The sequence below is a fragment of the Anarrhichthys ocellatus genome, unplaced genomic scaffold, assembly GCF_004355925.1.
Source record: "Anarrhichthys ocellatus isolate YVR2014 unplaced genomic scaffold, GSC_Weel_1.0 scaffold27, whole genome shotgun sequence".
NCBI lineage: Eukaryota > Metazoa > Chordata > Actinopteri > Perciformes > Anarhichadidae > Anarrhichthys > Anarrhichthys ocellatus.
The window spans coordinates 4951224-4969345 of NW_022280057.1; the positions used below are offsets into that span (position 1 = coordinate 4951224).

An 18122-nucleotide genomic window follows, 5' to 3' on the forward strand; every position below is an offset into this window, starting at 1 on the left:
CATATCCACATCACCTTTCATTTTGGGACCTTTCAGGTTGAAATCCACATCTGGCATGGAAGGTTTTGGTCCTGAAATGCTTGGCATGTTGAATTTTGGTCCTCTGATTTCACCACTTGGACTCTCAATGTCAAAATCTGGTCCTTTTATATCCACGTGAGGAGCATTAATGTCAATATCAGCTTTCGGGAGGCTTACATCAACTTCTGGCCCTTCAACGTTTGGACCTTTCAGTCCAAAGGATGGCCTTTTAAATTTAGGCATTTTAAATCCTCCTTTGTGGCCCTCAATGTCGATATCTGGTCCTTCAATGTCAATCTTGGGAGCTTTTATGTCACCCTTTATCTTTGGAACTGACACATCGAAATCTCCCTTCATTTTGGGTCCTTTCAGACTCAAATCCCATTCGGGCAGCTTGGGTCCTGATATTGATGGCATTTGGAATTTGGATCCTTTCAATTTTATATCAGGGCCTTCAACATCAATGTCCGGCCCTTTAATGTCAACATCAGGTACTTTAACATCAACGTTGCCTTTGGGAAGGTTTACATCAACATCTGGAACCTCCACTTCTGGACCTTTGAAGCCAAATGATGGCATTTTGATTTTAGGCATTTCAATCCCACCCTTTTGCCCTTTAATATCAAACTCTGGACAATCCAGGCCTCGAATGTCAATTTCTGGAGCATCAATGTCTTCTTCAGGCATTTTTACATCAATGTTAGCTTTGGGAATGTTAAAATCGACATCTGGACCTTCTACTTTTGGACCTTTAATGCCAAATGATGGAATTTTGATTTTAGGCATTTTAAATCCACCTTTCTGGCCTCCAATGTCAACTTCTGCTCCTTCGATATCCACATCAGGAGCTTTTAGATTAGCTTCAATCTTTGAAACTGAAACATCCACATCCCTCTTGACCTTCGGACCTTTTAGTTTGATATCAAAATCTGCCATCTTTGGTGCTTTTACGGATGCTATCTTGACGTTGGGTCCTTTCATTTCTACATCAGGGCCTTCAATGTCGAACTTTTGCACTTTAATGTCAACAACAGGTGCTTTAATGTCAATGTCCGCCTTTGGGAGGTTAACATTAACATCTGGATCTTCAACCTTTGCACCTTTCAAGCCGAATGATGGGATTTTGATCTTAGGCATTTCAAATCCACCCTTTGGCCACTCAATATTGACCTCTGGAACTTTAACATCAACATCAGGTGTTTTTATGTCTCCCTCTATCTTTGGAGCGGACACATCAACTTCACCTTTGAGTTTTGGACCTCTCAGATGGGAATCCACATTTGGCATAGAGATTTTTGGTCCTGATATGGTTGGCATGTTGAATTTGTCTCCTTTTAGTGTTGCATTCGGTCCTTCAATGTCAACATCAGATGCTTTCACATCAATCTTTAGATCCACATCTGGACCCTCCACTTCTTGACCTTTAATGTTAAAGGATGGCATCTTGATTTTAGGCATTTCAAATCCATCCTTTGGCCTTTCAATACCAACCTGTGGTCCTTTGACGTCAACTTTGGGTGCGTTCATGTCAATGTTTGCTCTCGGAAGGTTTGTAGCAACATCTGGACCTTCAGCCTTTTGACCTTTCAAGCCAATTGATGGGATTTTAATTTTAGGCATTTCAAATCCACCTTTTGGACATTCAATATCAACCTGTGGACCTTTTATGTCTACTTCAGGTGCTGTTATGTCTCCTTTAATCTTTGGTCTGGACAAAGCCACACCACCTTCAAGTTTCTGACCTTTCAGATCAATGGACGGCATTGTAAATTTTGAACGGTTGAATCCACCTTTAGGTCCCTCAAGGTCAATATTTACTTTGGGAGCTTGTATGTTTACATCTGGGCTTTCAACTTTAACTTTGGATGCTTTAAAGTCAACCCCAGAAGCTTTTACATCAACTTTTGTTCCCTTGGCCCCAGATGATGGTATCTTTATCTGAGGCATTTTTAAATCTCCTTCTTTCATCTCAATATTTATAGCTGGAACTTCAGTGTCCATTTTGGGTGACTTCATTTCTCCCTCAGTCTTTGCCACTGTTAAATCAATATTTCCCCCTACCCCTAGACCCTTTGTATCTGGCCGAGATAAAGATAGAACAGACGTTTCCATTTTGTATTTGATATCACTTATTGGTACTTTGGTTTGAATGCTCGTGCCACTCACAGTCCCCTCATTTTTATGCCCTGGAACTTCAGTGTCTATTCCAGGTGCTTTTATTCCTCCCTTTGTGCTTGGCAGGCTGACATCAACCTCACCTTTTAACTTTGAACCCTTAATGTTGACATTGTCACCTGCCATCGAAATCTTGCCTGGCCCTGAGGAATAACCTGTGGAAACATTGCCAACTGTTATTACTGGTCGTCCTAATCTGCTGCCTGATCCCTTTGCCTGCGGGTGACTGATGGTAGTTTCAGATACCTTCATCTTTGTCCTCTCACCTAAACTGGTGTCAATACTTCCCTCTTGTGTTTTATCCATGGATGAAGTCAAAATCTGCATGCTTTTTCCTGGTAAAGAAAGACCAATTGACCCTCCGTTCTCATCAGTTGAGGTTACTTCTGCACCTCCCAACCCTCCTATTGTAACACCTCCACTACCAGCGTTTGTGCTGTCTCTTAGTGTCATGCTTGTTCCTGACATCTGAATGCTGCCATCACCTTGCTCCCCACTCCCTCTTGAGATCTCAAAGCTTCTCTGGCCTTTAACCTCTGTTACTCCAAAGCTAGGTCCTTTAAATCTGGGACTTTCTACCTCTCTTGTAGTTGTGACCTGAACTTTCCCACTGCCCCATCCTGTCTCTGTGGAGCTAACTTGTGGCCCACTGCCCCATCCTGTCTCTGTGGAGCTAACTTGTGGCCCAGTGTAAGAGACCTTACTTGACTCAAAAACTCCCTCTTCTGCTCCCACTTTACCTGAAGGGCTGCCTTGGAAGAATTGTCTACGAGGAGAGCCATCACCAGATTCGTGCCTTAGCCCCTTAAACTCTGGGTTTGAAAGTTCAAGTTGCTCACTTATGCCACCCGGCATATCCACTGTGTAGGTGGTGATGCGGCGGGTGACGGTCGTAATTGTGCTGCCATCGTTGCTTGTGCTGCTATGCCGCTCTGTGCGAACATCTACTCCCTCTGCAAGGTCTTCAGACTTCAGCCTTGGTTTAATCTTCTTTGAAAATATTCTCTTATAGTCCTCATCCTCCCCACTCTGTAGAAAAATACAGTAAGACGTACAACATGGAAATGTTATCATCACATGTATTTTGTTCAATAGATGCCCCACAAACAAATCAGTGATCATATAATTTAAAAAATAACTTACGAGGATGATGTCTGGACTGGAACTTCCTAACCTGGTCTTCCCTTCCCATGTGAGGGTGCTGACTGGTGAACGACACGGTGTGCTCAAGGGCGAGCAGCAAGGGGATTTGTTTTGTAGTTTTAGTCCAACCTTGTGGTGGTTCAATGTCTTCAGTAGCTCAGCTGTTTCTTCTGAGCTCATGTTATCAAAGTAGATAGTGGCACCCACAATTTGGTCACCTATGGATTTTGTAGAGACAGGGCAAAAATCTGTTAAGAATACTAGTCAGCATGTAGGTGAGACATACATTACTTCATGATTTGAGAAAATAAAATTATTTCCTACCTTCACATACTTTTCCAGACCGTCCTGCAGGTGACTCTCCTTTCACCTCCTTGACAAAGATATCTCCTCCACTTGTCTGTTCAATGGTCAAGCCAGTTTTGTCTGGGCCCTCCCAATCTGGAAAGAGCACCTCTCTGGTTTCCTCCTCTTCAGCCATCTGCAAACATAACCATAGAAATAACGTGTTTGAGAGAAACATTACAAGGTAGTTGGCAGGAACTTACAGTACATGCACAGTGTACAGTGTATTTTCACCAAGGTATACATTATATATAGAAAGTACAAGAGATTTATTATGACTTTTATAAAATACCTTGTTTTGCTTTACTCTATTTACGCCCTGGTGTGTTGGAAACTCTATCTTGATTTTCCTGCACAAAAAAAAGACAATAATAATCATTAAGACAAAATTGTGAGTACAATCCATCCCTTTATGTTCACAAAGTAATTTATTCCAGAGAAAATGTTCTTCTTTCACCCTTAAAATGAATCCTAAATTTAACATTTACCCACCCCACCGTGAATAGGTTTGGCATGTAGGACCAAATGGCAAACACTAGGTGGTGGTAAAACCCTTCCAGAAAACACAGCCTCTACCCCCTCCCTCCCTCCTCTGCATGCTGTGTTTTGCAAATTTCGTTGGAGTCAGACCACACCCTGCCCTGAGGAAAACAGCCCAATCCTGCGCCTACACCCTTGCTCCAATGTCAATAGCGAGAACAATGATGGTTAAAGCTGCCTTGTGTTATGAAAACACACACAGCGGTGTGAAAATGCACAGTATCACATACAAAGTATCACACCTAAGTATGTTGGTGCATGTCTTCTCTTTAACACACATGCATATGCACAAACAGTAGTTTAATACTAATAATAAGTACATATTTTTAAATGCTCTCAAACACACAATGCCCAGCAAAGTTCTTATTCTGTTCATTAATGACAGCTACATAGCAGTTTCAATCTAGGTTGACCATATGGTAATTCTATTCATGACTACCACTGCATCACAAAGTTGATCACCTTTAAGGTTTACTCAGCGGTAAAAAAGCACGTCATATTACTTACTGGATGAGGTCAGTCAACTTTACTAGATATTGCTGGTATTAATACAGAATCCCTTTGAACAATCAAATAATAATGTAACAATTCACCATATTTCTATCGGTTCATATCAAGCTTCTTACAGGCATGTTTAGCTTTTCTATAACTCTATCTCTATGCGTGCTGTAGTAAACTCATTTGCAACCATCACAAAGATATTACGTTTTTTTTTTACAACAGTCTCAACCCAGCCTCCTCAAACATGCTGCTGTTTGGATCAGACAAAACATTGTTTCATTATTACCAAACTCTCCACAACCCAAACCTTTAATTATACAAAGCTGTCTGAGCCATGTGTCTCTACCTAGTCAGCATTGGTTTGAGTGTTTTTACATTGCATTAATTTGGTTTAAACTATTGTGCAAAGTGATATATTTTTTGCACTGATCACTTTTTTTGTCATAAATAGTCTCATTTAAATAGGCAAGGTTGTTCTGTGGGCTATGTTTTCATCCAATGCTAGAACATTTTACCTAATTATACTAACAGCAGCCAGTCAATATTTGACGGTACTGAAAGACGTTTTTTGGTTAATGATATTGCATCATGACAAAACTGTAATACCACTGTAATTTTAATGAGGGAATCATTCCGCTGCTGACTGATGCATCTTACCACATCAGACTATGCAGCCATTCATTAGGTTTCAGCAAATTGTCTATTTGCATGTAATCAGCCGAAATAATTGGCAAAAGCCTATCCACAGGATGGCACAAGACAGGATACGAACAGGATATGAGTCATAGCGGTAACTGCTTGAATGCGTTTTTATGGGGAGGACATGAAAACGTGAGACCAACTTGGAAACGGACGCTAGAAGCTCTCTACTAGTTTTATCACTCCACACCATACTTATTCAGGGCATTGCAAAATACAACTTCTGGGTGGTCAGCTACACACTTCATGCATGCCTTTTTCCACTTGGTATACAAGTGTCTTCCTTTGAGATAAGCAGACCTGCTTCAAGACCATTATTTAAGCTGATGACATGTAGTTGGATTGCTGAGATAGTACATAGTAAGCCGTGGGTGATCATTTAATTCCCATACACGTGAATAAAACAAGATAAGACATGTAAACTCATGAGAAACTGTTACAACAGCTGGATTTACATGTTATCAGAAAAAAGATTTAAGGATAATTTAGATTTTCTCTTTTTAGGAAAACTGAGCAAATTGTCTTGCAAATGTCAATCTGAGAAATAATTCCGAAAAAACACACATTTTTCCATACTATTATGCACCACAGTAAATAACTCTCCCTTCCCCATTCACTGAAGCTGCCACACTGCTCTGCAAGATAACAAGCTGCTGGGAATAAGAGGAACCTGAGGCAAAGATAAAGAAACAGCTCAAAAGTGTCGATATTAAGCATTACTCGGTCAACGGCCATCTGGCACTCTCGCCACACTACCAGTATATATAGTATTTTAAACAAATGAGAAGGTTAAGAAAGGACGCCACTGATGTTTTGGCTAGTTCACTAGGACTTCAAACAATATGCTGTATGTTTAAAGGTGCATGTAGCTCCTTGTGTAAATGTGGACGTGTGTGTGTGTGTGTGCGTGTGTGTGAGTTAGAGATCAGTTTGTCTCCCGACCTAATTGTATCTCAACCATTAACACATCATTCTTTTTTTTAAAGTTAGGGTGTGTGGGAAAGCATTAATAAACAAACAGTTTGGAATGCCAAATTGTTTGCAAACTGGTCTCCCTAGTTTGCTGCACCCTGTCCAAGGGTACACAACAAGCAATACACCAATTAACGCAGGTCAATAAATAGACTGGTTCTGCATTATTGGGAATACTGTAAAAGGCATGTCATGCTTTGGGGTAATATTAAGCCTGCTCTCTAAAATAGCCTTTTGCACACTCTCAGGACTGAATAACAAGAGCCAGGGCCACCGAGAGTGATAATACAATAAGTTAGGAATGGTGTTGATGCGAAATATGACACCAACCACTCGCAGGCATCTACAGCCTGATCTTCTCCCTCCTCCCTCTTTCGCATTGTCTCTGTCAGTGTGACTTGATTGAAAATATTAACATAAATCTATCAAGACCTCAAGCGTTACAGTATCCATAACATTATATGCATGAAACACAGCTGAAATGTGTCTGGAGGGGACAAACAAGGCAGTTTGCAGTTCCACAAACCCAGCTTTACCCAACTAACTCATGAAGATCAAATTCCACTTAGGTCAACTAACACTGCCAGTTATAGTATCTTAACCAGGCCGAGAGCATTTAAACTGAACCAAAAGAATTTGTGTTTTCCCTATGGGTCACAATGCAGCTCATTTTACATACCCGCCTCCTCTCTTCATTCAGTCAATGAAAACAGACCAGAATAGCTGACAAACTTTTCACATGATCTTGGTTTCCTCACTTTTTTTCTTTCACATGATTGTTGGGACTTGTTGACATTACACAAAACTGTAGAACTTCAGTTTCAGAGGAGGACAGTGGATTTGAAGTATTTTCATTCTCAAATGAGGTACATATTATTATTGGCTAGAATCTTTTTGAAAAATAAAATCTCACAGAGGAAAGTGGAAGGCAACACCCATGTGTTTACAAAAATAAAACCAAGAGCAAGGGAGAGAAAACTTTGTTCTTATTCAATCTTCAATCTCTCACTCACAGGTATAACCTTAGGACACAACCCTCTTACTTTCTCTATTTCCATGCATAATTACCTTCCATATTTCAACTTCTTTTCTTTTTTTCTCACATTGTACCACGAGTTAACTATTTGAGCTGTCCTTATTTCTAAGCTTTGACATATTTCTGGCAGCAAGCCGCAGTGAGGAGATGAGGCTCACAGCAATATAGGAGGGAAGGAAGGAACTTGGAGAGGGAGAGAGAGAGAGAGAGAGAGAGAGAGAGAGAGAGAGAGAGAGATGGAAAGAAGAGGAAATGGTAAAAAAAATGAAAGTAAGCGAGATAGTAAGTGAGAAAGGAAGAGGAATGGTTGTGAAACTGCCCTGTGAAATGTAAGCATATAAGTTAACAGTAAGAGATGGGTGGAAATGAAGGTTCGAAAATAGGGCTATCAATGAAGAGTCTCTTCAGCAGCTTACAACAACTAGAGGGCATCGTAAATACATGCTTCACTCTATGTTTTCATTCTTTATGAGTCGCAAGTATAAGAATCCCTCTATTAAGACAAGCTTAAAATAGGCCCTTGCATAGCATAACCTCTTTTGGAAATAGAGCACAGAGAAACAATTAACTTGACAAAGATCATATGATTAGAAATGAATTGTGTTGTAAACAGATGCTAAATAAGTAAGCCTCTGTTCTTGAGATCATAAGACCGCAGGCAGTCTGTGACTCAAAGCAGTCAGGCAACATGAGAATCAGCCAGTCCTCTATTCTTTCTCTTTCATTCGCTGACTGAGATTGATGTTTGTGATGTCACATGTCCACGATGTGACATCACATGTCCATGATTAATGATGTCATAAAATGCATATTTGTACATCAAACAAAATTCGATTTTTGCAAGAAGCAGGAAAGGAAAGGATGGCATGGAGGTAGGAGGGCAGAGGGAAACAGATGAGCTTGTTTATCTATCATGTTTTATTATGGCCTGGTATGTGTCTTGAGCAAGGGGGGATGTGAGGACAACCAGACAGACAAAAGCTTCTGTTAACTAGAGTGCAACCACAGAGCTTTTCTGGATGCGCCTCTCTTACAGCCTGTCATTGGCTTGCATACGTTTTGGGTTTGGTATAGCTTCTCATGCTATTCTTCGACTCTTCAGGAATAAATTGTCCACAGCTGCCAACTTCAAACAGTTAAAACAGTATGGGCTTGTCAGGCCTTTGATTTGTTTCATAAGAAGGGTAAAGGGTTTTTAGCGGAACAGGTGGTGTCTGGGGGAGGAAGGAGGGCTACAAAGAGGAGGCACCGGGAGCAGAAGCAGCTAAGTGTCAGGTTTCCACAAGGCAGGCCTTTCACAGCTGAATGGTGGTGGAATGACCTTCCAGGTTCAAAGGAGGCTTTGCAACAAACATTCCAACAGAAGTTTGGTGTCTGTTCTAAGGTGACACTGACTAGATGGCCTTGGATTGGAGTGATGGGTGATAAGAAATGTTTTCTTTCAGTTACGTAACCAGTAATAGATGCGTGGAACACTTGCATCATGTCTAAGGACACTTACCTTGGATTGCTCAAGCAAGGCCAAGGCCTTCAGTCTGATGCTGTGGTTCTTGAATTCTTGGCTTCTGTTGGCAGAGGGACAAAAACAGGATTGGGATTTAAATAACATGATTAAAAATGTCTTAAATAACAAGAACATTAAGTTAATACGTTTTACCGTCAGCATGGGTAATACAAAAGAAGCCAATTTATCATGCATAACAGACTCATGTTTGACAGATAGCAAAGCATATTCCTCACATACAAGTCACTGTTGGTTTAAGTTGTGTTTCCCAACGTGACACATGAAGCCACATACATCCAGGGTTCACTCATGGCATTTTTGTGTAAATGCTCAATGGTCCTGCCCATAACCAACCCGAGCCTTCAGAGACTTTAATAATTAAACCAACAGAAGTAGAAGCACTGACCCTGGCAAGTAAATATAGAAAAACGACTTCCTTTAAGTAAATAAATCCAGCTACTTGTTTGTTGTGGCCCTCACTTCTACAGAAGAGAAGATAGACGGACACACTAACACAGTATTTATCCAGGATCCAGTTCAGTTTGATGCAATTTGAAATTGAGAGTTGAAAAGTAGCCAATCCACTTCAAGAGGAACTTTAAAAGGACATGTAATATGCCTGTAAATTCCTCTGCTCTAGTTTCATTGCTTGAGAGATGACTGTGAGACAAGACTGCACTGCCAAGGTGAATAAACCACTGTAGTATAACAACAGGAATGGGCAGCTACAAAAGCCAATATGTCAATTCAAAATGTTGTGACTATAATCATGATTTAGATTTCAAGTGTCATCCTGCATACCAAGTCAATCTCACTTTTACCCACTGTGACTAGCTCAAACTCTTACCAGACTAACAAGGATTATTGCTACAACCCATCGGCATATTGCGAAACAAAGCCTTCTCTTTGTCAGTCCCAGTACAAACAGAACCAGACTTGATGTGTGTACAGACAGGCGTCTACCAGTGGGAACATGTCCCTCAGACAAATTCTTCAGAGACAGGTTCTCTAACCCCGTCATTAACCTTCGCCTCCCCAGCCCCCCATGTTCAAATTAAATTGCTCAATACTCTGGGAAACATATGCCAAATGACTGTGTTTGCAAGACTCTGAACCTATTTCTAAACAGTCTAATTTTGAATAAGATGCTAAATGCTAAATGCTATAGAGCGACAGAGAGCAAACATGCTCCTTAAACCAAGCGACAAAGCTTGTAAAACGCTTGCCTAAGGTTGCCAAAGGTTTGCCTAAGAATGGGTTGTTGATTACCTTTTTCAACGGGCCCTATACTGAAATAGATGGGACATAGCTGAGACAAATGCCAGCCAGTTTGTGGTTGTCATGTTTGTGTAGGGAAATTTGCGACAGAGCAGCTGTGTACACTCTCTAACCCATATTCTTGTTACAGAGACATATTAATCAGACAGCCATGTTGGGAGTCGTTCAGATAAAGGGCTGACAGAAAAAAAAAAGGCTGATTTTTGTCAAGAATCTGTTAAATTACTAAAGGTAATGTGAGATATAATTAGCTGGATCACGAGTGCTAAAAACTAAATTAGATAAAGGGTATCTGAGATCTCTGTGAAAGAGATGCTTATGACTTATTTTGTGAGATTTGTTGATGAATGTGATTTGTGACGACTTCCAGATACATGACTCAAAAGATAGAAAACACCTTCTGTTCTCAATACCTTGGTTGAGGCCACACTTAAACACACATGCAGGCATGCACAGTAAGGTGAAGTGTGGTCACCTACAGTTGCGAAAGCCAATAAAAACACATTCCATGTTGAATAGTAGAAATACCGCGTCACATTCCACGAGGTGGATCACGTCGCTTTGCCCCTGTGCTCTGCTTGCAGAGGGAGCATCTCAGTGCACAGCCCCACCCAGGCCTCCAGTCACACACATTCTTTGATAGAGCCGTCAGGCCAGCTGGAAGGGAGCCCAGCCTCTCCCCACAGTGACTAACTCCAAAGAAATGTCCTCTTTCTCTCCCGACTCCAGCCTCATTCTATGCCGCCCACCCTGCACCCTGCCTGAGTGCCCACCCCCTGCCATCACCCCCAACCTCCAGGTTCTGCTCAAATAAACAAGAACACCACATTCAGTCAGATATGCACATTTAGAGGCACCCTAAAATACACACTCTTAAAAGAACACTGAGAAGTAACACTGGATCCCATTTTCACCATCCACGTCACCATCATCACCGTTTTAGCTAGCTCCGCCTGTGCACCAAGTAGATGCAAAAAACAACACTCTACACCTCACCCATTCCCAGTCCTTGTGTCTTCTTCTATGCCATGAGGGCACATACCTGCACAGTTTGACTTGTGTGCATAGTAGGTCCCAGTACACTAAAAACTGATCAAAGTGTCTGTAGTCAATCCATCATGCTGATTGCCAAATCTAATCAATTTGGCGAACAGAAAACAGGGGCAGTGTGACAATGATTAAAGCTCAATTGTAAGTGAATCAGGCACAGTGATGCTGGTGAGTGATTCGATTATGACTAAAAAGGCCTCAGTGCAGAGAGAGAAAGAGAGAGACAAGCAGTGACCAAATCAATTGGGCTGTCAAAACAGAATAAACTCCCTGTTAGTCTCTCGCTATTGTAGTTTGACAGAGCAAGTACAACAAATACCAAAAGAGACACAGCAGCCCCCCCCCCCCCCGACTTTCCTCAAAAACGCAGATAGGACATGCATGTGTGACACGTATAAAAGGAATGCACGTCAAAATAAATGGTTCTTTTCTGCACTCCGTAGTCCACACAGCCCTCAACTAAACCACAAGTCCTAGATAAACCAAAGCCTGCCCACTGATGCCAACTTGGCCTGCTGCTGATTAAACTATTGTGATTCTGGCAGGATTTACGCACAGAATGGAAAAACTGAAGAAAACTCTTAAAATCCTGTTCTCTTGCTTTTACGAGATCACAAAGTGAACCAAGGGTTGCGCTCAGCGTCAACTATGTCTTGATTTTCATGTAAGTTATATTCTTAGCATCATTTTTCACAAAAGGATAGTACAATAACTCTTCTATGTTATATGAGGCAATACCGGATAAATCATGGTTCCTATAATTACTCATTATTCTCTATCACGCTCCTAGACATCCAAGCAGGGAGGATCTCACTTTGAATTTCCTCTCCCAGGGTTTCTTTCATTTTTTCCTTATGCGTCAATGTTTTCAGGGCAGTTTTTCCTTGTCTTCTCATGGACTTAGGCTGCATTACAAACTGTTGCCGTTGTGGGCCTGTACATCCCAGTGAGACACTATATGTAATATTGGCCAATACAAAAGAAACAACAGTAAGATTTTTGCAAACATTTAACAAACCACTGTGGCTATAGATGAGATTCTCAAATGTGAAGTGATCCTGGGCTGGTGCCTGTGGGCAGTTTCAGAGCCAACATTGAGAAACTAACAGTAAAAAATAGGACGATGACAAGCTGAGTTTAGGTAACTGAGTTTAGGATGCAAAGTGGCATAAACAGTTACACCAGAGAGAGAGAGAGGACAATGAAGTTCACACAGTTCCGCCACAAAAATAAGATATCAAGTGAGATTTACAGACATCCATAACAACCTTATTGGCCAAGCCACATAACTGCCCAACTTCAACTCGTTTTAGTTTGTCATCAGCAGCTGCTGTTTAAATAAGAACAAATGCAAGTCCATTCATGGAGCAGGAGACAAGAAGGTTAAGAGGAGGGCTAGATGGCAACCGTAGCAGCAGAATATATATATAGACTTCCTTAGAGCTTGAAGCATAAGCACAGCGTTAGTATGTATTCATACTTAGCATTTAGACCACACCACAGTAGTGCCGAGTTGTTTAGAGCAAGTGAGTGTTGGATTGTGATGACGTGCCATTCTTGAGTATCTTGTGGCAGATAAAGAAAACATAAACAAAGCTGAATGTATTTCTGAATTTACATTCCGAGCCCTATCGCCCTGCCCCATTCCAAAGAGAGTTTTTGTCATTCCTTACGCAGGGCAACATAACAGCTTTTTGGAGGGTTGGGGTGTAGGTCATAAAATTAGTGGAGAGCAGGTAGTCATGTGAGATTGATCGTTTTTGGATGGATTTGTAGAATTAACTGTCTGGCAGAGAAGTGGTGAAAGTTATCGGCTTATGAGAAAAATGATTCACACCCTTTCTAAATCCCATGATTGCATCAATCTCACCAAGCTTAAAGCTACAATAAGTCTGAATTGCAAGCCTGTGCATGGGTGTGACTTGCAGAGGCTTTGTGCGTAACTTATGATGACTGTCCCATCGTACTTTTCAAATCACTATTCCTCCAAAACAAGGCAAGTAATGCTAATCATAGGTGAGCATACTGAGGACACGTTGAAATGTTCCAAACAGGCACTGGATGGACGAGAAGGGAGTGGCTGCTGGGTGGATTGCCTAGAAAGACTCACAACTGAATTGCACACTGCAGTTTGCTGTTGATTTGCAGCTGTATGACAAAACAAACTTCCCTCACTGGAACAACTGCGGATCTACATATTTGCTGTTGTTTCATTCAACCAATCCCTCAGGGAGTCTGCTGCATAATGTCCGAAAGCCGAGCTTTGCTTCTAAATGAACTCGAGTTTTATTGCAACCACTCTCCCTTCTTTTTGAGTATTCACTAGTACATCCAACTTCCTTTTTTGCCTTTCCTTGCTTTCCTTCCTTCCAACCACCCGCTCAACAAGCCCATGAGGAAATGGTAGAGGAAGTGTGATAGAGACCAGTTTCTTTCCGTTTCACGCTGGCACGGCTGAGTAACAACACTCTCGCCTGTACTGCCTGTCAAGAATTGATAGTGCTTCTGTAAAAAGTATCTTAACATAATTGTGCTCAGACTCCAAACAGTCAGGAGGCATGTCCTTATGGCTAGTACAGATGCTGCTTGTCACATGGGTGGCAGCTGCATCATAATCGGCATGACTGGCCCTGTGCACCGCCAGTGTTGGCTACAATGACTGAGCAATTAAGCTTCTTCACAGTGCGGTTTTTGGAACTGAAAATGTCAGACATTACGTCAAGTGTCAATGTAAAATAGCCTCTACACTGTTCTGACAAACAGTATCGGCCCCCAGGTCAAGATAAGGCTGTTAACGGACAAGCGTTTTAGCTGCAATGTAGTCTGGAACCAGTTATGACAGGTTTAGCTCTCAAATGTTTGTATTGATCCACCCCCTTCCGGCAATAAATCTGCACCTTTACTAATATGTTTTTTATCCCCAAGTAAAGCATGTCATTTTTAAATGCTAAGAACAGTAAACAGCTTAAATTACAACCCAAATGCCTTTTAGCCCTGTGTCACTATTTGGCTGCTCAAGCAGTCACAATCAATCACCTTGACAAGACCAATTTGAGAAATGCCAGACATGTACAACTGTGAGACCCTCAATATGAGTTAAGTGCGCAATGTCGACAAGATTGTGCAGAGCGGAGCAAAAAGCAGCTCTCCCTAACACTCACTGAAATTATTTTTGGGTGTGGCAAGAGGGAGCAGTGGAGCAACTCCACACTAAGACATTTGACATTCAATCGAGATTCGACAAACGATTACATTTGGTCGTTTTTTTTCCCACAACTTTTTCCTCAACATGAACCAATACATCAAACGAGACTATATGTGATGATTCTGGTTTGAACCACACCTGGAAAGGTGCCGCTAATACTATGTACGCAAGTCAGGCAGAAAAATGTATATTACACAACGTTTTTGGGCCGATAAAATGTGTTTCTCTCTTTCTCCAAAAGTGCCAAGCCTAAGCTCCCCCTCTATGCCTCAAACCTGGTTTCAATTAGCTTGTCTTTCCAAACCACTACATTCCATTACTCCCCTCCTCACCCCGCCCATCCCCCCTCACTTACTCACTCCTTGACTCTCTTTCCCTGTCTTCCTCCCTCCTTCTCCTCCCCGCACCCCCTCTTTCCTCCCCTGCACACCCTGGCCGTGCGCCCAGGTTAGGAGACCCAAGGTAAAAGAAAGACAGAGAAATCTCTCTTCATCCGAAATATTAAAAAGTAAGTCATGAGAATTCTCAGAACAAAGCAGCAGTGATAGTTGCCAACTTTCTCTTACGTAACGCTAGCTGGGAAAGGCCTTGTTCAAAAACTGATTTATGTCATATCAACAACCTTCATACATGTTTTCAGCATTCCACAAAAGCAGACTGTGTTAAAAAGGCCCATATATTAATTGTTCATTTTTCCCTATGGCTGATAATACAACACCCTACAACACAGTCGATATGCAGAGAAAAGGTTATGATCAGTACTGTTAATTGTGCAAACTTTGTATGATTCAGAGGGACCCATTGCGACAGAAGTCTGCAGCATGTATCTTTTTTTTTGTTATACAGGGTGTGCCTCTGTGAGGAGACAGCAAAGCAAGAAGGAAGGGAGGGGGAAAAGGCAGGGGTGGAGGGAGGTGAAAGGGAGGAATCCACACCCAAGCTTGCTGCACGCGTTCATAGAGAATTACTTTCTAAACTTCACGGTCTTAGCAAAAAGTCGTTGGACAGATAAGAGAAACACCTAAACAATAACATTTATAAAAGTACCCGACTCTTTTATCTTTAAGCTCCACTCTACTTTCATCTACTGTGTGCGATATTCTAGTGCAGTAAAAAAAAAAGTTCACTCTCCCAAAGTCTAGTGATTACGTGTATTCAAAGTCAAATCACTACACAAGTAGTGATATTGGGTACCCCTCATTTCTTGACTTAAATCATATGGAGATACCGTGTATGTTTTTTATAACAGTGGGTTCAGCACTCACATGCACCTTGGTTAACAACCTTTGTGCGCAGTTAAAAGAACAGTAAAGTGCGCAACTCCAGTCAAGCCCTCTGCATTCATGTGGCGACTGTGGGTACACACCCACTTCTTACTTCTTTCCCTATTTTAACACAGTATATAAACTTCTGATGAAATTCACACAAAATCACTGCCACTTTGCAGTTCCACAGAAAAAAACATAAGTAATGATATCAATTTTGTCTTTATACAAAACATCACTATCACAAAACCTTTACAAAAAAAAACCCTAAAGGTTACCACAGAAGCTAAACACATAAAATAAAGTAGGACAGAGTCACTATAAACGTACCACTGTTACACACACTCACTGCAGTTGCCTGGAATATTACAAGAATGTTGGATTTTGCAACGTAGTTGTTTAAACTAAATCCAGGTTATTATAAGGGATTTGCTATTTTTCAGCAAAATTAACAATCAGCAATATTAAAGCAGAGCACAGCTGGCAACAAAGTTCACAAACGTTTTTAAAGTTTTTAAAAAGTATGAACTTCAATCTAAAGAAGTAAAAAAAAGTGCATCTTTACCTGTGCGCAGTCTTTGCGCCCAAGAAGCCTCACTCCGGCTTGAGCATCCTTGAAAACTTGTCCTGTTTTCTTCTCCCAGCCCAAGAAAAGCACTTCTTCCCGTCACAACGTTGTTAGGATTCTGTCACTCTTTTCCTATTTCTCGATCAAGACCAAGTTTCCAGGGCGTTTTCTTCCCCCTCTCTCCCGCCCTCCACTGCTCTGAGTTGATTTAAACTTTTTTTTTCCGTGTGGCTGCTCCTCTAGGCTGTGCAGAGTGGTTAGAGGGAGCTGCATGGGTAGGGCTCCTGGTTTGCAGAAGGAGGGGAAGTCAGGGGAGGGGATCAGTGCGAGGGAGTGGTTCACAGCAGCCGTGGGACCACCCACTGATAGAGGGCTCCGGTGACAGGCAACAGGAAAAGTAACTTCAGCTTGAAACAAAAATGGAGAGAAAAGGTTATTTACTATAAAATAACTATATCAAATGTCCATAATACATTTATCACTAAACTTTTACCAGCAGTCAGCTTTTTTAAAACTGCTTTTATCAAAAGTACTTATAATATCAAAGTGAGCAACTAGCACTGACTGACAAGATATTGTTTGAGTCATATAATATATTATTCAAGCAGGGTAGCTTTGCATATTTTGTAATTCATCTTTGCTGCCAATAACAATAAAAACTGGAAGGTACATGTTGAGTGTTTTAAGCTAATTTAAGGAATGTGACTCACCTCATATCCAACTGATCAGCAGCAGACTTTAACTGCCGTGCATAAATGCTTACACAGTGATCAGTGTAGCAGTCAAAACCAGTTGTGTCTTCGTTTCTTCACTTCTTGCATTTGAAATCGTTTTTCATCAGTTTTTGTTTCACATTTCAGAGTAAGAATAAAATACACAGAGTAACGCACCACAATGTGATATGCTGGACAATGGCATAAACATGTTATTACAGTGTTTAAACTACTGCAGACAAACTGACACAAAGTTATCATTAACAAAAAATGACTCAGGAGTACGTCCTTTACTTACATTCAAAAGGCAAAGTGTGTATTTACAAGACAGGATTTTCTAAGTTTTTTGTTTTAACAATGCCCACGCTGAATTAAGTCTTACTGAATTCTAAGAGCTGCATGTTTTATATATAAATAACTTCATTTCGGTCATGTCCAAGATTTTGAATACTCTCTCCCCTGCATATTTTTGTAATAACCAGAGTCACATGAAAATTGTTTTAAGAGTGAGGCGCCATAGTCATGGTACAGTTCCTCTTACTGCTTTGATGTACTGAATGATGATGTTTATGCCGTTGCTGCCAGTGTTGGGCGTGATGCTTACAAAAGCACAAAAGTTACAAAAGTAACACCTTATAGTAACACATTGCTTTCAGCAACAAACAGTAGCAAAGTAATACAACACATTACTAATAGGATGTTGGTGATATTATTACAGTATATTATCCTCATGCCAAAATTCGATGGCTGAGATGGCTGCAGAGTCTGCAGTCTACATTTTAAAAATGGGTGTACTCCCATTACCTACACCTTATCAAAGGAAAGGACATGAACATAACAGTCAAGTGCAATCAAGGGAAGCCCGGTGCTGTAGAGGGTTCACGCTAACACTAAGCTAACTGAGAAGGGCTACGTTGCTACTAGTAAGCAGAAGAGAAAGGTTGAGGACTTTTAAAATGTTATCAATTCTGATTCTGAAACATGTCATTCCGGTAGGTTGTGACGCTCAAAACAATGTATCCACCATCTAACAGCCGCAGCAGTAGTGCACACAGACAGGGCCGGTAAGAAGGCAGACAGCGCTGGATGGCTGGCAAAAACTTAATG

At 41.2% G+C, this 18122-nt stretch overlaps 1 protein-coding gene across 1 annotated transcript in view; it reads right to left on the minus strand.

Annotated features, from left to right (window-relative positions):
- ahnak (AHNAK nucleoprotein) overlaps positions 1–16561 on the minus strand; it is a 19431-nt gene extending 2870 nt beyond the window's left edge. Inside the window, 6 exon segments of the mRNA XM_031862665.1 lie at positions 1–3225; positions 3340–3557; positions 3664–3820; positions 3977–4034; positions 8934–8997; positions 16300–16561. The exon segment at positions 1–3225 is cut by the window's left edge and continues 5 nt beyond it. Of these exon segments, the coding sequence (XP_031718525.1) occupies positions 1–3225; positions 3340–3557; positions 3664–3820 (3600 nt within the window). The 5' untranslated portion in view covers positions 3977–4034; positions 8934–8997; positions 16300–16561.
- Positions 16562–18122: the final 1561 nt, after the last annotated feature.